Below are 21336 nucleotides of genomic sequence, written 5' to 3' on the forward strand. Positions count from 1 at the left end.
CACAACACAGCAGGGCAAAGCCAATTTCCACACCACAGGCCACTAGGAGCAGTGCAAGGCACACTGCACCCACTCCCGCAGCTGGAGGCTCAGACACTGAGGCCACACCTGCTGGCAGGGCGACTGTGGAGTCACAGGGGGACACCAGTCAGGTGTCACCACCTGCCAAAGGACCCCAGACCCCAGAGAGCCGATCCACGCCACCATCATCATCATCATCCTCCTCAGTACCCGTAGAGCCATCCCCGCTGCCATAGTCCACAGACCCCGTCGAGCCCTCCACGCAGCAAGCCTCCACAGACCCCGGAGTCGGACATTGACACCCTCTTATGGCTCCCCTTATTTCACAAGAGGCCACGTTTGTAGGGGACTCTGAGATACTGATCTGCATGAGTGACCATGCTGGGGAGGTGAGGGTGGGAGTGGAGGGGGATAGTGTGCTGGGGAGGTGGGGGTGGGAGTGGAGGGGGATAGTGTGCTGGGGAGGTGGGGGTGGGAGTGGAGGGGGATAGTGTGCTGGGGAGTTGGCGGTGGGAGGGGATAGTGTGCTGGGGAGTTGGTGGTGGGAGGGGGGATTGTTGGGGCACTGCATTCAATAAACACGGTTGAACTTCATCAATGCGAGGACATTCCTGATTGTGTCATTGGCCCTCATTACGACCCTGGCGGAGATCGTGGTGCAATATGCACCATGGAGCACGGCGGAAAGCTGCCGATACCGCCATGGGGGTTGGCAGATTTACCGCCCCATTCCGACCTTGGCGGGGCGGTAAATCCCCATTCCCCATTTTACCCTTCCCCATTCCCATTTTTGCCCCATAGGGTATAATGGGAGTGGGGAAGGCGTTAATTACGCCACCGTAAAATACGGTGGCGTAATTAACAACAAGGTCCCGTAGCGCCATGGATTTCTCCGCCCGGAAAAACCAGGCGGAAACCGCTCCATGGCGCTACGGGAACTCGTAGTAGGGCGGAAGGGTCCGCCGCGAATACCGCTGGCGTAGACCCACTCCGCCAGGGTCGTAATGAGGGCCATTGTCTTGTTTAATGATCGAGTTTGTGTCAGACAGTCGTGCCTGGGTTGTGCCATGTGAAGGTGTCAAAAGAAATTGTCTATCAGTCCCTGGCATGCCATTCTCCCATCCGCCACAGGCAATGCATTTGCTTGTCATGCCATCCTTTGTGTAGTTATTTGTCTCCCCCTCTGTCTTTGGGCATGTGCTTCATAGTGTATGTGTGCTGGCTTTTCTACTCACGCACTATCCAGGTCCGGTGTCCTCTGTGCCTCCCATGTGTCCTGGCAGTGTGCTGTTCCATTGTACCATGGCATCGTGGGTGGAACCAGGGTAGCGGGCACAGTAGTGGGTGATGTACAGGTTGGGGTTGCAGGTCACCTGCACATTCAGGGGGTGGTAGTGCTTGGGGTTACCGTACACTGCTTTGTGGGCCTGGGGACCACCAGTGCAATATTGGTACAGTCCAGGGCAGCAATCACATTTGGAATTTGGGCAACAGCATAGAATTGGGCTGGGGTGGTAGGCAGTGAGACGTGGTGTAGCACTTACCGCAGGAGGGCTTCGAGCACCTGGCCCAACGCTGCGCAGAATGTTGGGCTGTGCCATGCCGTGCATCATGGCCACTGAGTGCTGGAAGGTGCCAGTTATGAGGAATTGTAGGACAGACACTATCTTCGTCCTCCTCCCTCCTCCCTCCTTCCTCCTCCTGCTGCTTCCATTCTCCACTCTCCTCTCTCCTCCCTCCTCCCTCCTCCCTCCTCCCTCCTCCCTCCTCCCTTCTCCCTCCTCCTCCTGCCTCCACTCTCCTCTCTCCTCTCTCCTCTCTCCTCCCACCTGTGCTTCCTGTGTCCTGGCCTGGTTGTCCTGCCTCTCTACTTCCAGCCACAGCATGAGCATCTGCCTGTCCCAGCTCGCAGTGTCTAGTGGCAGCATGGTGTTGGAAACAGTGTTGGGGATGGGGGTGTGCCTTATGTAGCACTCTGGGATGGATTGGGATCACCTGTGACTTCAATTCAGGCACATGTGCTCATTTACCTTCAGATTGGTGCCCTGTGTTTTCGGCGGTATTAGCGTCTGTTTTTAGATGCTATTACCGCCGAACATGGACTGGTGATGCGGCTGTGTTTGCTCTGCATGTGGCTGGCTGTAATAGCACCAGCTTATTTTACAGTCTGCGGTATTTGCGGCAGTTTATGATCTGGCGGGGTGGTATTGGCAGTGCTTATTCCGTTACCGCCAGACTTGTGAGGAGGCCCTATGTGAACCATACCTCTGTATTCCTTCCTTTTAAATGCCTTCATGTTGCAAGGCATTTCCGTCTGCAATGCACGCATGCAATACAGGCCAATGTGGCAATCACGCTGATGTCCCTAACATTTGGCCCACAGTGTACTCAATTGGCCCTCCCTACTGTCATGCACAGCTCACATGCTTGCATTATCCAGTGCAGCTCTCGGCCACACGCGCATCTAGAACTAGCGGTCAACGCCTCCTACAGAACGGTCCAGGCTTCCAGGATATTAGTCCAGGGCGCTGTCTTGTTATGAAATGTTTTCATGCAAATGTTCATTGATGAATGCGTAAGCCACGCTTGCAATTGTTAAAATGGGTGCATGTCTGCAATGTGCATACGTTGTGTAATGTCACGGTTCTCTGGAAATCCCAGGTCGGTGCAAGTGTGCACTCAGAGACACCCCACAGAAGCAGGAGCGTTGCTTCCAGCTCCTAACAGTTACTTAGTTTGATACTTCCGGGTTCTGGACGAGGTTTTCTCAAAGCACACCCTCCCTCCTCTCTTTCCACGCTCACTGCAGAGTTCAAGGAATGCTTCTCGCTGTATGACAGAGGCCAGAAGGGGAAGATCAAAGGCAGCGACCTGATCACAGTGATGCGATGCCTGGGGGTGTGCCCCACGCCATCCGAGGTCAACAGACATCTGCAGGTGCACAAGATCGGTGAGTAAAGACTGGATCACGCATCATTCGTGGTATTAGAGGAACGGATGTTGATCATGTTCAATGCACTCACTGCACAGACGGAATGGTCTATTGGCGAGTCATGGGTGTAATGACATTGAAAGGTCCAATGGGGTGGAGACCATAGGTTCACTATTGGTGGCTGATATGATAGTTTCTCTATGTAGCTCCTATACACAATGTGTGTTAAAGCGCTTAAAGGCAAGGGAGGGAACAAGGGAAAATACAATAACATTCTTACAGGCCATGAACAGTAAGGATGTGAAATTAACTATCGTGCTCGGTCTGACGACATTTCAGATAGTGCAAGAGCTAAGACATAGATAAGGAAGGGAGAGGGAGAGTAGGAAGGAAATGGAAACATACAGGCGTCTACCGTACTAGGCCTGACGACATTTCTGGTAGAGCCAGAGAAAAACAAAAGGTGAGGGAGAGGGGTGCAGAAAGGGAGGGGAGGAACAAAACAAGCGACTATCATACTAGGCTACATTTCAGATAGTGCTGGGGGTAGGGGGGCTGGAAGCATGGCAAGGGGGGAGGAGACAGACGAGGTTGCTATCATAATAGGTCCAGGGACAATTCTGATAGAGTAAGTGCATAGAAAAGAGGAGGGGAGGAGATAGGAAAAGGGCAAAAGGGAGGAGAGAACAGAGAGTAATGGGTCAAAACGAGTGGAGAAGCAAGAGGGGAGAGTGAATACAATTGCAGAAGTCAGTAGTAACACATAATGTTGCAAGCCAGGATACAAGATGAAGATGGGGACAGCATGATTCAGGGCCACCATGAGTACAAGATGCAAAGGAAGTCCAGCATGAGAGTTGAGAAAGGCTGACGCACCGTGAATCAATGAAGTCCATAAAAGTCAAATCCAGCATTGGCCACAAGACGGTGATGGTATGATATGATATGATATGGTATTTGTAACGCGCCTATACACAGGTGTTTCTCTGAAACCATAATGTATAAGGACAGACTTCTGCAGAAGTAGGCTGGAGGGGGTGGGAGAGGGAGCAGTGTAGAAGAATCAAGCAAAACAGGCAACACCTGTATGTGAGGGGGGGTACAACAGAACACCACATGGGGACCAGAGGGGGTTCTTCATGGGTCATTGTTTAACCCGGACATGTGGCTCCACCCCACCCCCTTCAAGTGTCCAGTACAGGGGTGGACTGGCTTATAGGGAGCTCTGGAGATTTCCAGGTAGGCGTCTGCACCTGGGCCAGGGCCAGGGGTGGACTGGCCTATAGGGAGCTCTGGAGATTTCCCTGTAGGCCACAGCACATGGGCCAGGGGTGGACTGGCCTATAGGGAGCTCTGGAGATTTCCCTGTAGGCCTCTGCACCCTGGCCGGGGTGGACTGACTTATAGGGAGCTCTGGAGATTTCCCAGTAGGCGTCTGCACCTGGGCCAGGGGTGGACTGGCCTATAGGGAGCTCTGGAGATTTCCCAGTAGGTGTCTGCACCCTGGCCAGGGGTGGACTGGCTTATATGGAGCTCTGGAGATTTCCCAGTAGGTGTCTGCACCTGGGCCAGGGGTAGACTGGCCTATAGGGAGCTCTGGAGATTTCCCTGTAGGCCACAGCACACGGGCCAGGGGTGGCTGGCTTATAGGGAGCTCTGGAGATTTCCCGGTAGGCGTCTGCACCTGGGCCAGGGGTTTACTGGTTTATAGGTAGCTCTGGAGATTTCCCTGTAGGCGTCTGCACCTGGGCCGGGGGTGGACTGGCCTATAGGGAGCTCTGGAGATTTCCCTGTGGGCCACAGCACACGGGCCAGGGGTGGACTGGCCTATAGGGAGCTCTGGAGATTTCCCGGTAGGCCTCTGCACCCTGGCCAGGGGTAGACTAGCTTATAGGGAGCTCTGGAGATTTCCCGGTAGGCGTCTGCACCTGGGCCAGGGGTGGGCTGGCCTATAGGGAGCTCTGGAGATTTCCCTGTAGGCCACAGCACACGGGCCAGGGGTGACTGGCTTATAGGGAGCTCTGGAGATTTCCTGGTAGGCGTCTGCACCCTGGCCAGGGGTGGACTGGCTTATAGGGAGCTCTGGAGATTTCCCAGTAGGAGTCTGCACCTGGGCCAGGGGTGGACTGGCCTATAGGGAGCTCTGGAGATTTCCCTGTAGGCCACAGCACACGGGCCAGGGGTGGCTGGCTTATAGGGAGCTCTGGAGATTTCCCAGTAGGCCTCTGCCCCTGGACCTCTTTTGTGTGATAACCGATTTTATTTCCAAATGTTCTCTTAGTAAAAGGGTTGGGCTTTCTGAAAATTTCTGAAAATTTGTACAAGAAGTACAATAGTCGGGAGAAACACTTGCAAGTTGGAGGATTCATTTTTTCTTTGCTTCCCAGGAATTTGATTGGTTTGCAATCTCCTCCTCGATAGTTAGATTAATTAGTGAAAAGCATAATTGGAGCAAACAGTTTAACATTTTCCCCTTCACCTCACTCCCCATGTGGTACCAAATTGTATTCACAACCCACCACGGAACATCTTGTTACTAATGGAGCAACATTTGTGCTGACTGCCGGAACTTTAATACAATGCCATTGGTCAGCACCTTTGAGAACGGAACACAAGTTACCCTGCAGCTGCTGGGAAATGGGACATTCACATGATACCGGGTAGATAATGTATGTGGTAGTTACTTTGAGGGCTGGCCACCTCGTCAGAGTTTACGAACTTACCGTCTGTTTGGTCCTCCTTGGAACGCCACTCCGTCCATTGTTACTTTCCCACTGCCACCTGCCGAGGGGCATCAATGGACATGAGACTGGCAAACTGGACCAGAGCCTCCCCTCCCCTACCGTGCAGGGAGGCTTGTTTGACTGACCGCCCTGCAGTTACATCACCCAGTTACGGTTGTGTTAATTCCCACATGACGAGTACATTGAGCCACCTACCCCCCCCCCTTTGCACATCTCGGTTTGTGTGGTCACATGTTTTAAGTTGAAAAGTTTCCAGATCCAGCCCGCCCGAGGTATTTCCCACTAAGCGTATTTTTGCCCCTCCCCTCCTTTAGATAATCATAGAGCAGCGTGTTGGACCACGTTTTACATCCAATGTATCGCTACCTCCTACCATTCCCGGGTAAGTCCTTTATAGTGTGTGTCTGTTGCTCGGAGTATCTGTGTTATTCCCCCATGTGACCACCCCCACCGTGCATCCTCTTTACTCCCATAGTTGGTAGGTGCGTCCCCCTACCTGGCACTGAATTAGCACCTTTAACACACCACTCTCCACTCTGCATCAATTTGCATAAAAGACTGTGGCCGGAATCGTACCAAAATGTTGCCCTCACAATTACGACGGCCGAAAATGCCGACTTTTTTTTTTTTAGACCCTCCCCCTTACACCACATATATATGTGGGGGGTATAGAATATAATATTAATATGGGCTGGTTGCGGGCGGGGGGGTCTCCCGCCACATATATATGTGGTGTTAAAGGGTGTAAACAAAAAAAGTCTGCATTTTCGGCCATCGCAGTTTTGAGGGTCGCAATAATCACATAGATCCTACTGGCCATGGCCAACATCTTGGCCTTTGGCTGAAGCCCCGTCTCCTTAGTCCCACCAACAATGGCCAGTGGGCAATCCCAGCCACTCTTTTCCACCCCAGCTATATTTTTCCCTGATCATTTCCCACATAAACAGAATGCCTATCATTGTGCCAACACCTTCTATTGCCACGAGAACCGGTCCCATGGACACACAGCATATTTCTATTACCGTATTAATACGTAAATAATGAAAAATGAAACCGTCTTCCTCATCCTCCCTATCACCGTCGACACCTTTGACATCCCTCCCCCATCCCACTGTGCCAATCTCTCCTGACCCTATTCTATAATCCTCTTACTCGAAACACACTTCTTTTCGATGCGATTTTCACACAGGAATTCTGTGGGTAAGACAAAAACAAACTGACTCAACACAGACTCTTCAAAGTGTCCAACTAAGCATTTGGACCTCTTTAACCCTTCCTAACCTCCTACCCTGATCTGAAACCACCCATTACCCTCCTCAAAATATCTTTCTCAGCCCCTGTCTTTTTCACCTTCCCAAAGGATTACTACAGGAATAAAGAATTGCAAATAAAGGGCGGTTTTTCATTTCTGAAACACTTGGTGCTGCAATGCATGATGTGAGATGCACACACTGGACCTCATGACAAGTTTGCCGGTGCTGGTAAGCTCACCGGCACCCATGTTTCTGGACCAGCAAACTACGAGTTTGCCTGCCAGGGCCGCTGCGCCCGACAGGTCTGACCCGGCCGGGCGCAGGCCACGGTATGCAGACTTCACAGAAGCGCCGGCACCATTAGCAACATTGTTGGCGCGTCCAAGTCCCCACTCCCATAGAGTCCCATAGGACTCTATGGGAATGGGGACCAACATTTTACCGGCGCCTGACTTCCCGGCCCGCCAGACTTGTATGTCCCAGTGGCACCGGGAAGTCAGGCGCCGGTAAAATATTATGAGTCCGGTGGTAACCCGCCGGGAGCAACCCACCGGGAGCACCGGCAGGGTTACCGCCAGACTCGTATTGAGGCCCATTATCTTTTTTTTGGCGCATTCCCTTTTCTGTCAATATTTTTAAAAACTACTGGATACATTTCCTCCAAATCAAAAAAGGTATCCCTGCTAATGTGTTTCTCATTTGGCACAAACCCATTGAGCGTTCTTTGCTGTGTGCGTGTTCGAATAAAGGACCTTTATCTCTATGGAAAAATGAATGGGAGTAGGCCAAACACAGCTTTTTTCCCCCATGATTAATAACTTTAGAACCACTCCACACACATTTCTCCAAAAATGTACGGTTTGCAGGGGCCCGTGGCAGACAATTGTTCTGGAAAATTCTACATCTGTCCGGCGAGTCAAATGTTATCAGAAATAGGATTTTCAGGAAAGTCAATGCCGATTGATTTTGTATCTTAACTATACAGCGGCGATTGCCACAGAATAATAACAACTTTTCCAAACTAAAAATGTTAGTGTCGAAAAGTCTTATTTCTATTAAAGGGACGGAGGTGAACATTATACTGCTCTGCCGATATATTTTTGCTCATGCAGCAGTGTTTCCAAGTATAAAAACAACAGAAAACCATATGTAACTACATTGTGCAACAGAACCAGGAGAGACCTTCAATTATAACACAATTGTCTGGGTTTCAGGAAGGCTGAAGTCACACGGAAAGAGGTTTATTTTAAAAATGTTGCTATTAAAGTGTTGTATGGTTAAATAAACCTTTTAATACTAACAATCAAAATACAATAATCAAAACTTAATGCAATTCATATTCAATTCATTCTGAACAATTAAAATCTCTCAAGATCATATTCAATATTCCAATCTCCTAAAAAGGATGTTGCAGTAAAACTAAGAACTTTAATTTATCTTAAAACAAACAGACAAAGCAAAAGAAGGGCAGTTAAAATTCATACCACATTTCGACAAACCATTGCCATATCACTCAGGGTTTTTTCCATCTTCAACCAATTAAGGTACAGAGTAAAATTAAACATTGTACTGCTACTAGAATCTAAAAGACCCCATATTTAGTCCAAGCTAAAATTTTCCAATTGGTGTCTCAGATTAAAATAGCCTTGGATGTAAAGATCGTATAGTCCAGGGACAGTCTGTAAATAAATGTCTCTGAGTCTCTACCTCAATTTTGCAGATAAGACAACGTCTAGCTTGATAAGGAGTAGCAATCCATGCACCTATTTCTGAATATATAGGGAGTAGTCGTAATCTCAGCTGAGTGATGAATCTTCTCACCTTATCATTATACAGGTTCTTCAAGTAAGAGCACAGAGTTTCGACCGGCGAACTCTGCATCACGTAGAGGTTGAACTTTTTATTTTTTGAGAGGATGGGTACATTGTTATTTCTGTCCCATATCTGTGCTCCTTCTCGTTATGTTCTTCTTTACCAAGGACATGTTTGCCTCCTTAGTATAATCAAAGCCTATTAATAGAAAAAGGAGAAATTCTCTCGTTCCCATTCTTCCAGGGCAATAGAGCCCAAACGCTGTGTTAAAAGTACAGAGAAATTAGCCAACATAGTATGTTTGTCTGTTTGCAACGACATTTTCATAGAAAAGCTTCCCGTTCATTTTTGTTTTAAAGTAACCAGAGATGTCAGCCCAAGCTAGCATCTTATTGCCTCAATGGGTGCCGAGTGCTCCAGACCAAGCGTTGTGCACCATCATTTACTTTCCAATTTTCAAAGCCACTTATTTTCCTGATTGGTGAATATTTCTAACCCATACAATACGCTTGGAACCAGACTTGTATTATATAATTTAAGAAAACCTTCAATTGAAAAACCTCCCTTAGTTCTGATAAAATTCTGTATTGCACTAAACTTTTTTTCGGTTTTTGAAATCAGACACTGCTCCAAATCTTTAGACTTTAACAAATGAATAACTATCACCCCTAAATATGTGTAAGAGCTCTCCATCTGAGTGAGCTCATTTTCCAGCTTCCATACATATTTCAAACACTTCCTCTTTTTGGCACTCATTTTCAAGACTTTTGTTTTCTGATAATTGTTGATCAGGCCATTATCCTTAGAGTATTTACTCCAGGCCTGAAGACTCTGTTGTAAACCAAACTCAGTTCTATCTTATAACAGGGTGTCATTCGCGTAGGCCAGCCATGCAATCGCTTGTTGGCCTATCCGGAGAGGACAATTATGGCACCCCTCCAAGGCTGTACCAACATTGGCCACATAAAGATTGTATTGAATGAGTGCCAACAGGCAGCCTTGCTTAAGACCGAAGTTGGTGTCTGTCTTTTTTGATAGCAGCCCCTCTTGAGTTAATCGTAACTGAAGGGTCATATCTGAATATAAAGCTTTGGCAAAATGTAGGATCATTGGATTTAGATTACATTTTTCTAGTTTTCCCCGAAGTAGCTTCCGGTCTACTGTATCAAATGCGGCTTTGTAACCGACAAATGAAATACACAGAGCAGCATCTCTAACAGCTAGAGTAGTTTGAATTAAATAAAAGAGAGACCAAAGGTTATTAAGGATACTCAGTCCTTTTCTGAATCCCGATTGTCGATTCCCCAATAGTTTAGTCTTAGTTGTCCAAGAATTTATTTCCTTTAGCAATAATTGTGCAAAGAGTTTCGAGGCAGCATCCATCATAGTTAATAATCTATAGTTCTGTGGGTTCTCTCTAGAACCCTTTTTAAAAATAGGAATTAATATGGATGCCTTCCAACTATTAGGGACACAAGCCGTCTCTCTGATGTTCTGGAAGAGTTTGTCGAGTCTAGGGGCCCAGTTATTAATATCTTTTTTGATGATCAGATTAGTAATTCATTCAGGGCCAGGGGCTCAAGATGGTTTTATTCTTTCTATCATCCGGGTTAAGTCCTCCAAGGAGGACTATCATCTAGCTTTTTCAAAAGAATAAATTGGACACTTCACAGTCTTAAGTGAAACTTGGGCTCTATAATACATGTTGGTTATATGTTCCAACCATACTGACTCAGCAATAGGATTCCCCTCTTGTTTTCCCAAGTTGACCACCAATTGTGATTTATAAAGATTAAAAAAAAACCATGAGAATCTTAGTGCTTGAGGGCATTGTGTCGTTGAAATCATTGGCGAATGTTAGCAGATCCTTGTAGCATTTTATAGAATTTTTATAAGCCATTTTTAATTTCTTTATTGTCTTTTGTCGAATTTGTGGGTCACCCCTTTCCTTTTGCACTTTCTTTACGTCAGATTTCAACCATTTGGTCCTGTTTGCAATGTTTATATCATATAATACATTACTCTGTCTTTTATCTAGTGCATATTTCCTTTGAAGTAACCCCTCTGTATTGTAACTGCTGCAAGGGAGGTCTCATGGTTCTATGTGAAAAGACCTAATCTTAAAGGTCTCAAGAGAAAAAGATCGATTTACAATGCCCAATTTATTATTATTATGTTTTTCCATTACATTTTTATTGAACATTTTCAAAATACAGAACAACCAGACAGTCATTAAGAACACTACCCACTGCAACCAATTAATTTTCTGATCGTAAAAACAGCATCATTGTAAAGGTCTTTTTAGAAAACATATTCTGGGTAAGAGTCTTGCAACTACCAAAGGGAACATCAACTGCATGTATCAGATACGAGCTAAATTTAATATCAATCAACGCACGAATCAGCTGGAACCTGTTGACTCTCTTTCGAAAGGTGACCATGAAGAAAGTGGTCTTGCAATTTGAAATATTGCACAATCCAAGCAAGGGAAATCCCGGGTGTCTACTGTCTCTATGGAACAAACGCTGCAAGGAAATTCTGGTTTTCTATGACATTGATCTAAAAACCTTACATGACAATCCAAATGCTGCAAAAAATAAAGTCTGGCGCTTGGATTGGATCTTGACTGGGGCCTCAAGGTCGTCTAACAACTTAATGAAAGAGGTCCCGTGTGAAGCCAGAAACCTAAATACTCCGCAGAATCATATTGAATTGTACCCAGATAATGGCAGCAGAGCCCTGTTTATACACTTTCGACTAAATGCTTTTAAAACAAGAGAGTGGTCAAGAGAGTTACGTACAACAGAAGACTTGAACACAGAGTGTAAATTCTGCAATCAGAGGGAAGAAACCTTAAAACACCTGACCCTCTATTGCAAGGGATTACATCGGGAGAGATCCTTGACATTGGGGCCACAGTTTATGAAATACCAAACGCCAAGTGCGGACGCCTGGTGGCAAGCACTGTTTGATAGTCGGGAGAAGCAACTGAACTACGCCCTAATTCGCTTTCTGAGCCTGCTGAAAAAGCTGCTGATGTAATACCTAAAACAAGAACATAAGCTGTGATAACGCAGCAAAGAAGGCCCTAGTGGACGAAGGCTTGAACGCGGCCCGCAAGCAAACTATGTTAAGGCTTGGATAGCCGAGGGATACACGGACATTTTAAGGAGGGAAGAGAGGACAATTTGTAATGTTTTATCTGTTTTTTTAAAGGCATTTGTGCCAATAAAAAAAAGGTCTTTTTCTCTTGAGACCTTCAAAATGCTGTTTTTTTTGTTATTATTTGGCAGACTTTCCCCCGAAACCTCTATTTCCTATTTTTGCAGTTGTTTATTTTCCAAAGTAAAACTCAGTACCTTATGGTCACTCACAATCAAAGGAATAGTCTGTAAATGACCAATTAATTAAAATACTAGATCAGGAAAAAGTACGTACTCCAACCATGAGGAAACAACACCATTTGTCAACGTATAAGGAGCAGGCCTGAGGTCTCCCTTTTCAGCATAAAGCTGTAGCAGACAAAACGTGTTTAGAAACCCCCCCCACCCCCCCAAGGATCAAATAAGGTGGCCTCTTCACCCAGGTGATCAATAGCTCTCGCACCCAACCCATTAGTCTCCATAATATTATCATTCATCTCTACCATTGAAAGATTATCCAACCTCTTATAACTGAGGTCTCCCATTATTAAGTATAGTGCTTTGGGGTGGTCTTATTCCACTCCTGAATAATTTTTTCAATTCTTTAATAATCTCTAAAGTTAATTTATAGCCTCGGGGGGTTATATGTTTTAATCAGCAAAATCTCTTGTTGCACTGCCCTCATTACAAGCGTGATGAAAGCAGGCAAAATCTGAGGATGCATTTTTTAGTTTTAAACTCAGTTATTAGCAACTCATTGCTGACACCGAATATCAGGCCTCCAAAAGGTCTACCTCACTCACTATGCCTTGCAGCTCTCTGAATTATTTGGAACCTGTCTAGTGAAAATGTTTGCGTAGCCAAGTCGGTAGTAAGGCAGAAAAGGCAATTGAATTAGCAAAGAATTATTTGAAACCTGTAGTGTTCCATGATATACAATTAACCATACTGTGTATCCCATTTTTCGGTCAAGAAACATCACTAAGCTTTTCCTCATTAGGTACATTACTTTCCAAGTTAGAGGTCTGAACACTGTTATTTAATACATTTATGATTTTGTTAACCATTGATTCAAAAATTATTATTTTTAGTATCTTGTTCCATTTTCTTAACTCCCTGAATGGGTTTGGCTCTTTTTTTATTTTTTCCTTCAGTCTCCTCAACTCTTGTGAATACATAACCCATTTCGGGGAACTCTAGTTCGCATGCTTAAATGAGGTCTCAAACAATGGGAGAAACCAAATGAATAACCACCCAATGTTCCTCTAAGGGTGTGCAAGGTATAGCAACTCAACTAATGTAATGTCACTAGATCTGATCATATCCAAATTAGGTGACTGATGGACGAGTTTCAATACGTTCACCCTGGTAAAAAAAAAAAGGGCTGTTTTCCATTGCGTATCGAGCCAAGATTTTGATTTCTCTTTGTAGGATTTGCTTTAGTTCTAAATAGAATGAATTACACCCCCTCTGCAACAGAAACCCATCTGACAAGGAGGAGGTAAGACTTTAGACTCCGGTAGTTCAAAATCATGTGTCTTCTCTGTCAAAGCGGTGATGGGGATGTTTTTCCTATCTTTTAAAGAGTCATCTCGTTTTGGACGAAATAATGCTTTCGGCGACGTGATTGATTGCTTAACCAAATTTAAGGACACCCTGTCTTTGAGGTTGTTTCTGTTTTTCAACAGGTATTTTCACCAACTCAAAGTGGTTATGACTTTCCTTGCAGTTCACCAATCGAGGAGAAACTGCTGCTAATTCTTGTGACACTTTGGAGCATATTTTGGGCCATTTTTTATTCAAATGCTTCTTTTTATATTTACATGTGTTACCTTTTTGTCTGGTCTAACCACATGGCCAGTGTCGAATTGCATGTCAGAATTGTCCGCCAGAAAAGAGCTCTCAGCATTAATAACTCTCCTTGGTTCTTTAATGGTGTTCGACTCCCCTTGCAACTCATCCGATCTTTGATTTGTGTTAATTTATTTATATATTTATTGTTCTTGTATAGCGCACACAACCCAGGGGTATCAAGGCTCTTTCGCTTAAGAATATGGTTACAGAGAGTGCAAGTAGCATATATCAGGTGCATAGGAAACATACTTAAGAGAGCTAGCCTCTTGTTGCGGGGTGCTACAACATTGTACATGTCAGGTCATGCTTTGTGAGGTTGTTTATACCAGGATCTTGAGAGAGAAGCACATCCACCAATGTTTGCAAACCTTCTTTAAGCATTTGTTGATCTTTGTGGATGGCATTACAGATGGTAAAAAAGGGCTTTTTAGATTAACAAATATTCTGGGTCTTTCTGTTCATCATCAGTCAATGAATCAGTAGTTGAAAACCCAGAATTATTAGCCAATGATGAAGCACACACACTTGTGGCAATCTTAGCCTTAATCAGGCGATCTCGCCAAGTTTGTAGCTAAGACACTATTTGGCATATCGTTAGAGTGGGCAGACAGTGGGGCGCTCACAGAAACAACAGGATTATTCTCATTGGATTGGAGCCCCAAACCTACATTTGAAAGAGAATTATTGTCAATTGGTTCCAGGTTAGAAATGTCAGCAGAGTTCATAATGACCACTGAAAACGTATGGCTTTCTGCTGTCAAAGATGTCGTCTCTTGGCAGATGCCATGGGTTTCAGGAAAGAGGTTATCGTCTCTTGACCAACCTCGTGCTGACCGCTCTTGTCCCAAACTGTTTTTTTAATTCCCACTGCAGCCCCCTTTTAATGAACTTTCTTTGAATTAGGAAGTTTTTTTTGGCTTGGTGCCCATCAATGCTTTTTTACATGCTGACCTAACCGCACTTCCTAACTGGAAGTTCTTGGAAACCGTGGGCATAGTTCTCACACAGAAGCAATAAACCTGCTTTGAGTACAATTCGTTTTTTCGGCTCACTCAAAGTTATCTTCAACTCCGAGCTGCAGAATAGGTTTTTGATACAAGGAGAAAACACCCTACTCAGCGTTTTTATTTTGCGCAATGATGGTAGCTTCATAGATGAAATACTCAGTGCTGGTAAGCAAGTCAAACAAGGAGTTTATAGCTTTCTCCAGGGGGCACTATGTATCCTCATTCACTCCGAACAAACTCCACAGGGTCCACACGGAACACAGCACGCAGCAATACATGGTAAACTCAGTTCAAGGGATTCACCACAGTCACTGAGCTATTGAGCCCATATAGCACGCCGAGATGCTAAACTGGCTGGGTCGCTAAATCCTGTGTCACCAAGTCAACCTACCCGCCAACTAAAAGGCGTTAGAATATCAGGACGTTGGATGGTAAATAATATGCACTGCGTCCTCTTCCCTGGATATGGGAGGCACGCAACGCTTCACCGTAAGCACAAAGAGCACAACTCATCACCCAATTCACGGCCCAGACAGGCCACGGCACTCTCAACCAGGTACTGTGGGCACTCTGGATGCATAATGCACAGCTCAACACACAAGCCCAACAGAGGAAAGTACCTTGCTGCGTCCTCACGTTCTTGTGTCCTCCAGTCAAAAGATGTTTATAGAGTAGGCAGACAATGCCCAGGAAAAGAGGTTTGAAACATCATTGAGGAAGTTGTTGCTGCTGTGCGGTGGTCTGTAGATGAGGTGGCAGGTGACTGAGCCTTCATGTGACACAGGGCCGTATCCAGTCATTCCATCGAATGACAATGCATCTAACAGCAAACCATCAAATTCTTTTCATCGAAATACCATTCCATAGAATGGCCATTTCGTTGAATAAAATTCGATGGATCCATCGAAATGTTAAATTATAATTAGGGGTTAGGTTAGGGTTGGGGCTAGGGTTAGATTAGGTGTTACATTAGGGTAAGGGTTAGGGTTGAGGCTAGGGTTAGCTTAGGGTTACGTTAGGGTTGGGGCTAGGGTTAGTTTAGGGTTACATTAGGGTTGGGGTTGGGGCTAGGGTTAGATTAAGGGTTACATTAGGGTTGGGGCTAGGGTTAGCTTAAGGGTTACATTAAAGTTAGGGTTGGGGCTAGGGTTAGCTTAGGGTTACATTAGGGTTAGGGTTGGGGCTAGGGTTAGCTTCGGGTTACATTAGGGTTAGGGTTGGGGCTAGGATTATTTTAGGGTTACATTAGGGTTAGAGTAAGGGTTACATTAGGGTTAGGGCTGGGGCTAGGGTTATCTTAAGGGTTACATTAGGGTTAGGGTTGGGGGTTTGGGTTGGTGCTAGGGTTAGATTAAGGGTTACATTAGGGCTAGGGCTAGTGTTAGAGTATGGGGGTGGCGGGGAACCCCCCCCCCCCCCAATACTTAAAAACGTTACAAGGAACTGGCCAGTGCTGAAGTTTCAGCACTGGACAGTGCCATGTAACATTTTAAAGTTACAAAAAAAAGCATGGAAATGCTACTTTTTACATGTAAAAGTGCATTTTCATTGAAACCAGTTCATGTATATTGCCGATGGACTGGTTTAGAAGGAATTGCACTTTTACATGTAAAATAGAGGTTGTCGATGCTTTGGCAGACGATGGTTTGCATTAGATGCTTTAGTATGTCGACTGTTTATTTTCGATGCTATCACTATAAACCCACAGGGCACTGGCATGAGCGGGCCGCCATTGAGCTTGGGCGAGGTAAGATTACCATATACGGACAGTCGATCTTGTACATGACTGCGACCCTCCTCCAACCTTCCCAGATCGTTCAGCATGTCCATCTATCCAAATGTGAGGAGAACTTCAAAGTTGAGGGTGAGGTTGGTGTGAACCAAGTTTTGCTTATGAAAAGTGGGTGGACTTTGTGGGTGAATGTCAAGCGAGAATTAATCAGCATGCGAGGGGAGGTGGGTATAGCTCTAGGGTGCGGAGTGAGAGCAATAAAGTTAGCCAGAATGGCTGTCCAGTGTGGCTGCGATTGCTTGTCTGGGCAGGCAAAGGTGGATATTGGTTTTGGAGGGACACATGGTTAGGTCTTCCTAGTGAATGGCCAGCAGAGCAACTGGCCCTGTCAGGCCCAAAAAGGTGGTCTCCCTATCTTTGTATGCCCTTAGCTGAGGACACCTGGCATAGAGGATGTCTAGGAATGGTTTCCTAAATAGTCCCTCAAGGTGGGTGGAGCCAAGGGTTGTGGAGCATGCGGTGGCAAATTTAAAGAGAAAAATAATCTGGATATGAGAGATAAAATGGCAAAAGACTTAAGATTTCATAGAGACCATTATCTATAAGATAAAAGAATTCTAATTTTAGAATCTGTCCTGAAGAACCACGGACATATACCGTGGGGAAACACGTGTTGAGAGAAACAAGTATGAATATGTGAATATATGGAAATAAAAGTCGCATGAAAATGAATGCAAAGAGTGAATAAAACACATGGAATAATCAATTTTGAGTGATCCATATTGTTTCTACCGGAAGCGCAACCGACAAAAGTGTTTTTCAAAAAGAAAAATTGATTTAAGATATTGCTGCAGTCACAATATAAGCACTCAGGGTGCAGAATCTAGGTAAACTCATACATTTATCTTTTGCACATAAACATATCGCCAAAAAAAGGAAAATAAAGCCGACAAGGACTGCAATTTGTTAATCAAAAGGGTTGTGGCCATGATTGCAGGCTGCGGTTGGTGGAAGCCGCTCAGGTCGCATGAACCGTCTCCTCCACTTGCAAGAGGTGATGTGCACTAAAGGCCTGGAGAAGTGCCCCTTAAGCTCCACTGAGGTGGGTAAAACCAATGGATGCAGCTGGCATTGCAGGCAGCAATGACTTTGGTGCAACGCGACCCGTGTGCTGCATTTGCAGGAGGTGGAGCACCCCAGAGGTCTGCAATCCTGGACTCGGACTCCCCAGAAGTGTGTTCTTGGCTCTGAACCAAAGTAGCTAATATGGTCACACTTACTATATCTGAATCCAGGTGGGACCTATTGATGTTTGGCTACTTTGGGGTGTGCAATAGCACCTTGAAGCGTTTATTATGCGCAGAATGGACTTACCATACTAAATGACCCAAGACTCAAATAACCTGACAGACCCAAAGAACATGGCAAAGTATTACTCTATCGTTAGTTCACAATAAAGTAGGACAATTTGGTGAACCACAAGCAGTAGTCAGCACACACACGCACACAATTTTAATTACACAAAGGCTTTATACCTCAATATGCGTCAGCTCTAATGCCATCCTACGTGGAAAACTTAGAACCTATTGAAGGGAGGGCTTGGTTAAGGGAACATATGTAGCTATAGTATATTTAAGTGTTAATAACTTCATTGGCTGTCTCTTATTTAGTAGGCACACCTTGAACTACCTCTAAATACTTTCAATACTGATTATACAGAATACAGTAAGATATTGGCCTGTGCGACTTTGAATAGCAGGTTGCTACATGGACCCATGGTATACACACATTTCACTGCAGTATTTTTCATTGCGGGTTTTTTCATTGCTGTTTTTATTTTGAAAAAAAACTCATCCATTATTTTTTGGGGGGGGGGTTAAAAAATTAAATATATGGTTGTGGGTGTAAGGGAATAAAACAAATTTAAAAAGGGGGGTTCGGGGGTAACCCCCCCCAAAAAAATAAAAAAAGAATAACGAGTTTTTCGAAGAAAAAAAATGGCGATGAAAAAACCCGCGATGAAAAATACTGCGGCAAAATAACGTAGAACCGGACCCATATGATTTGTTGGCATTCTCTCCCAACCTTGGACTTTCGGCTCGTTAGCAGAACGTAAGCAAAATAAAACCCAGGTGCAGAGTACACCGTCGGACTACTACCGACTTGCTCCAATAAGTCCATCTCTCATCGGTCAGGCACTTAGCCAAAGTTTCTCCTTTGCAGTTGACCTTGCAGCCCGTTATTTGATCTGGGATCTTTGAGCGAGTGTGGGTACACCCTTATCTTCAGCCGCAGCTTAATGAATGGACCTTGTTGTCACCCTGTGAGTCACGAGTGAGACCACGAATTTGTCCACGGCGACCTCTTATTTACTACGATTTTATTTAATTGTACTAGGTGCTATTACTCCTCTTGGCTTCTGGAGACTTGATCACTCCATCTCACATATGCTTTCTGCATTTTTTACTATCCAATATGGATGTTTTCTGCTTAGCTTAATCTATGAGAAATGTGTCATGTCCATAGCTTATCCTCTTGACTCACTTTGTGCCTTGCAATTATTCCTTGATCTACATCCTTGATCGCAAGCCAAGAGGCTCCTCTCCAACCTTCACACACAGTGGTTTTTCTAGCATCTCCCGTCCCTGCAGCCTTAGTCTGTTTCTGAGGTAGCTCAGATTCAATATGAGTTTTACGTCCATCTTTTTCCCCATGGCCTCCTTAGTCGCATTATAGGTTATATTGCAGCAAGCTTCTATATGTCTCCTCTATCTTGCAATTCCGCATGTATACATTTACTTTGCCTCTTATTCTTTGACACTCATGAGTTCTTCAGACCTGATTACATGTTTCTCTTGTTGCTTCAGTTACATCTTTTATTCTTTTGAATATTTATAGATGGTTTCAGTGCGTCCATGTGTCTTTACTTCAAGACGTCACTCTGCAGCTGTTAGATTTTTGTTATAGTTCTTCAATGTTCATTGTGACAGGTCGACATTGGTCTACTGTCTCAGTACGCAGGTACATTCAATACGGTTGTCTGAGGGCAGATCGTATCCCACAAACCTGATGCGGCATCAGGACAATGCTTGGCGTCATACAACCGACTCTTTCACTGTCGTTTCAACATGACGGAGGTGAGGGGGCGGAGGGTAGCAGTGACTTATTTGTCTGCTTCTCTACAGGGGCATTTATTAAAGAAGCCACTGGATGGATTTGCACCAAACAATAGAAAGTGCATTTTTGGAACCAGACTGCCGCTGCTCACGAAGTCTTGATGCAAACTCATCAGCTTGGGCTGTAGGCTCAACCCAAAATGTATTTATGGAGAGTGAATTTGGAAAAGTAATTTTTGAGAACCCCCAAGTCGTATATCTTTTAATCTCCTTGACAAACCCGAAAAAAACTTTCCAAAACAATTTTCTAATTTTTTAAAATTTCAGATGGATTTTTTTAACAGTGCCCTAACATTTACTACTTATAGAATTACTAATTTAAGCTGATTCTAATCATTCTATGCCACACACTATACCACTACATTTACAATATACATACGGTGTAACTATGTATTATCTAACAACCAACTGTGTAAAAACACACAGGCGCACGTGTATGCACACCCACACCCTCCGCCCTGAGGTAAAGGAAAACATGCACTAATAACGCAAATGCGCCTTCTGTGTTTTTATAGCATGTACATTGCATGAGACAATGTTTCTAGAATGTACACAGATGCTGGTAAAATATACTGTGGCTCTCCCCAAATGATGTAAGCCTTATGGTCTTGTTTCTGTGGCTCTCTCCAAATGACTTAAGCCTTATGGTCTTGTTTCTGTGGCTCTCCCCAAATGACGTAAGCCTTATGGTCTTGTTTCTGTGGCTCTCTCCAAATGACTTAAGCCTTATGGTCTTGTTTCTGTGGCTCTCCCCAAATGACGTAAGCCTTATGGTCTTGTTTCTGTGGCTCTCCCCAAATGACGTAAGCCTTATGGTCTTGTTTCTGTGGCTCTCCCCAAATGACTTAAGCCTTATGGTCTTGTTTCTGTGGCTCTCCCCAAATGACTTAAGCCTTATGGTCTTGTTTCTGTGGCTCTCTCCAAATGACTTAAGCCTTATGGTCTTGTTTCTGTGGCTCTCCCCAAATGACGTAAGCCTTATGGTCTTGTTTCTGTGGCTCTCCCCAAATGACGTAAGCCTTATGGTCTTGTTTCTGTGGCTCTCCCCAAATGACGTAAGACTTATGGTCTTGTTTCTTTCAGAGAGGACTGGCGAAGTGGATTTCTCCACGTTCTTGACCATGATGTACAGGCAGAAGCAACAGGAGGATCCAACCAATGAGATCCTGGTGGCCCTGCTGATGACCGATCATCAGAAGAAGGGATCCATCCCAGCGTCTGAACTGCGGGCCAAGCTCATGCAGATGGGCGAGAAGCTCACTGAGCAGGAAGGTAAGGGGCACAGCTGCTGCCACTACTGGTCCAGCTTCATCTTACCCTAGAACACCACCCTTCCTTGGCATTCTAGGTTAGAGTGCCATCCTTGGCCTGCCCTAATCTGTGACTCCTCACTCATGTGGTTCTGGACCATGTTGGGGTGCCACCCCATTAGACCCCTGTGTTATCTCCTTGGTTCTTACTGCCATTTGTGCGCTTGTGAAGGCCTCGCTTAATGTCCATGATTTCCATATGGCGCCATGCCCCAACACTGTGTTGATTACGAAGTCCAGGCTGCAATCCCGCTCTAGTTCTGCACTTGTGAAAGACATCCCCACTATTGCATTCTTCATGCAGAAGTTGACTTCTCCAGTAGTAGTGTAGACTTAGTATTTGGGTCTAACC

General features: G+C 45.1%; 1 protein-coding gene across 1 annotated transcript in view; it reads left to right on the plus strand.

Annotated features, from left to right (window-relative positions):
- CALML4 (calmodulin like 4) overlaps window positions 1-21336 on the plus strand; it is a 73203-nt gene that overhangs the window by 12962 nt on the left and 38905 nt on the right. Inside the window, exons 3-4 of the mRNA XM_069625119.1 lie at window positions 2831-2971; window positions 20758-20946. Coding sequence (XP_069481220.1) covers window positions 2831-2971; window positions 20758-20946 — 330 coding nt within the window. The remainder of the gene's footprint in view (window positions 1-2830; window positions 2972-20757; window positions 20947-21336) is intronic.

Source organism: Ambystoma mexicanum, chromosome 11 (assembly GCF_040938575.1).
Source record: "Ambystoma mexicanum isolate Mex_15411 chromosome 11, UKY_AmexF1_1, whole genome shotgun sequence".
Classification (NCBI taxonomy): domain Eukaryota; kingdom Metazoa; phylum Chordata; class Amphibia; order Caudata; family Ambystomatidae; genus Ambystoma; species Ambystoma mexicanum.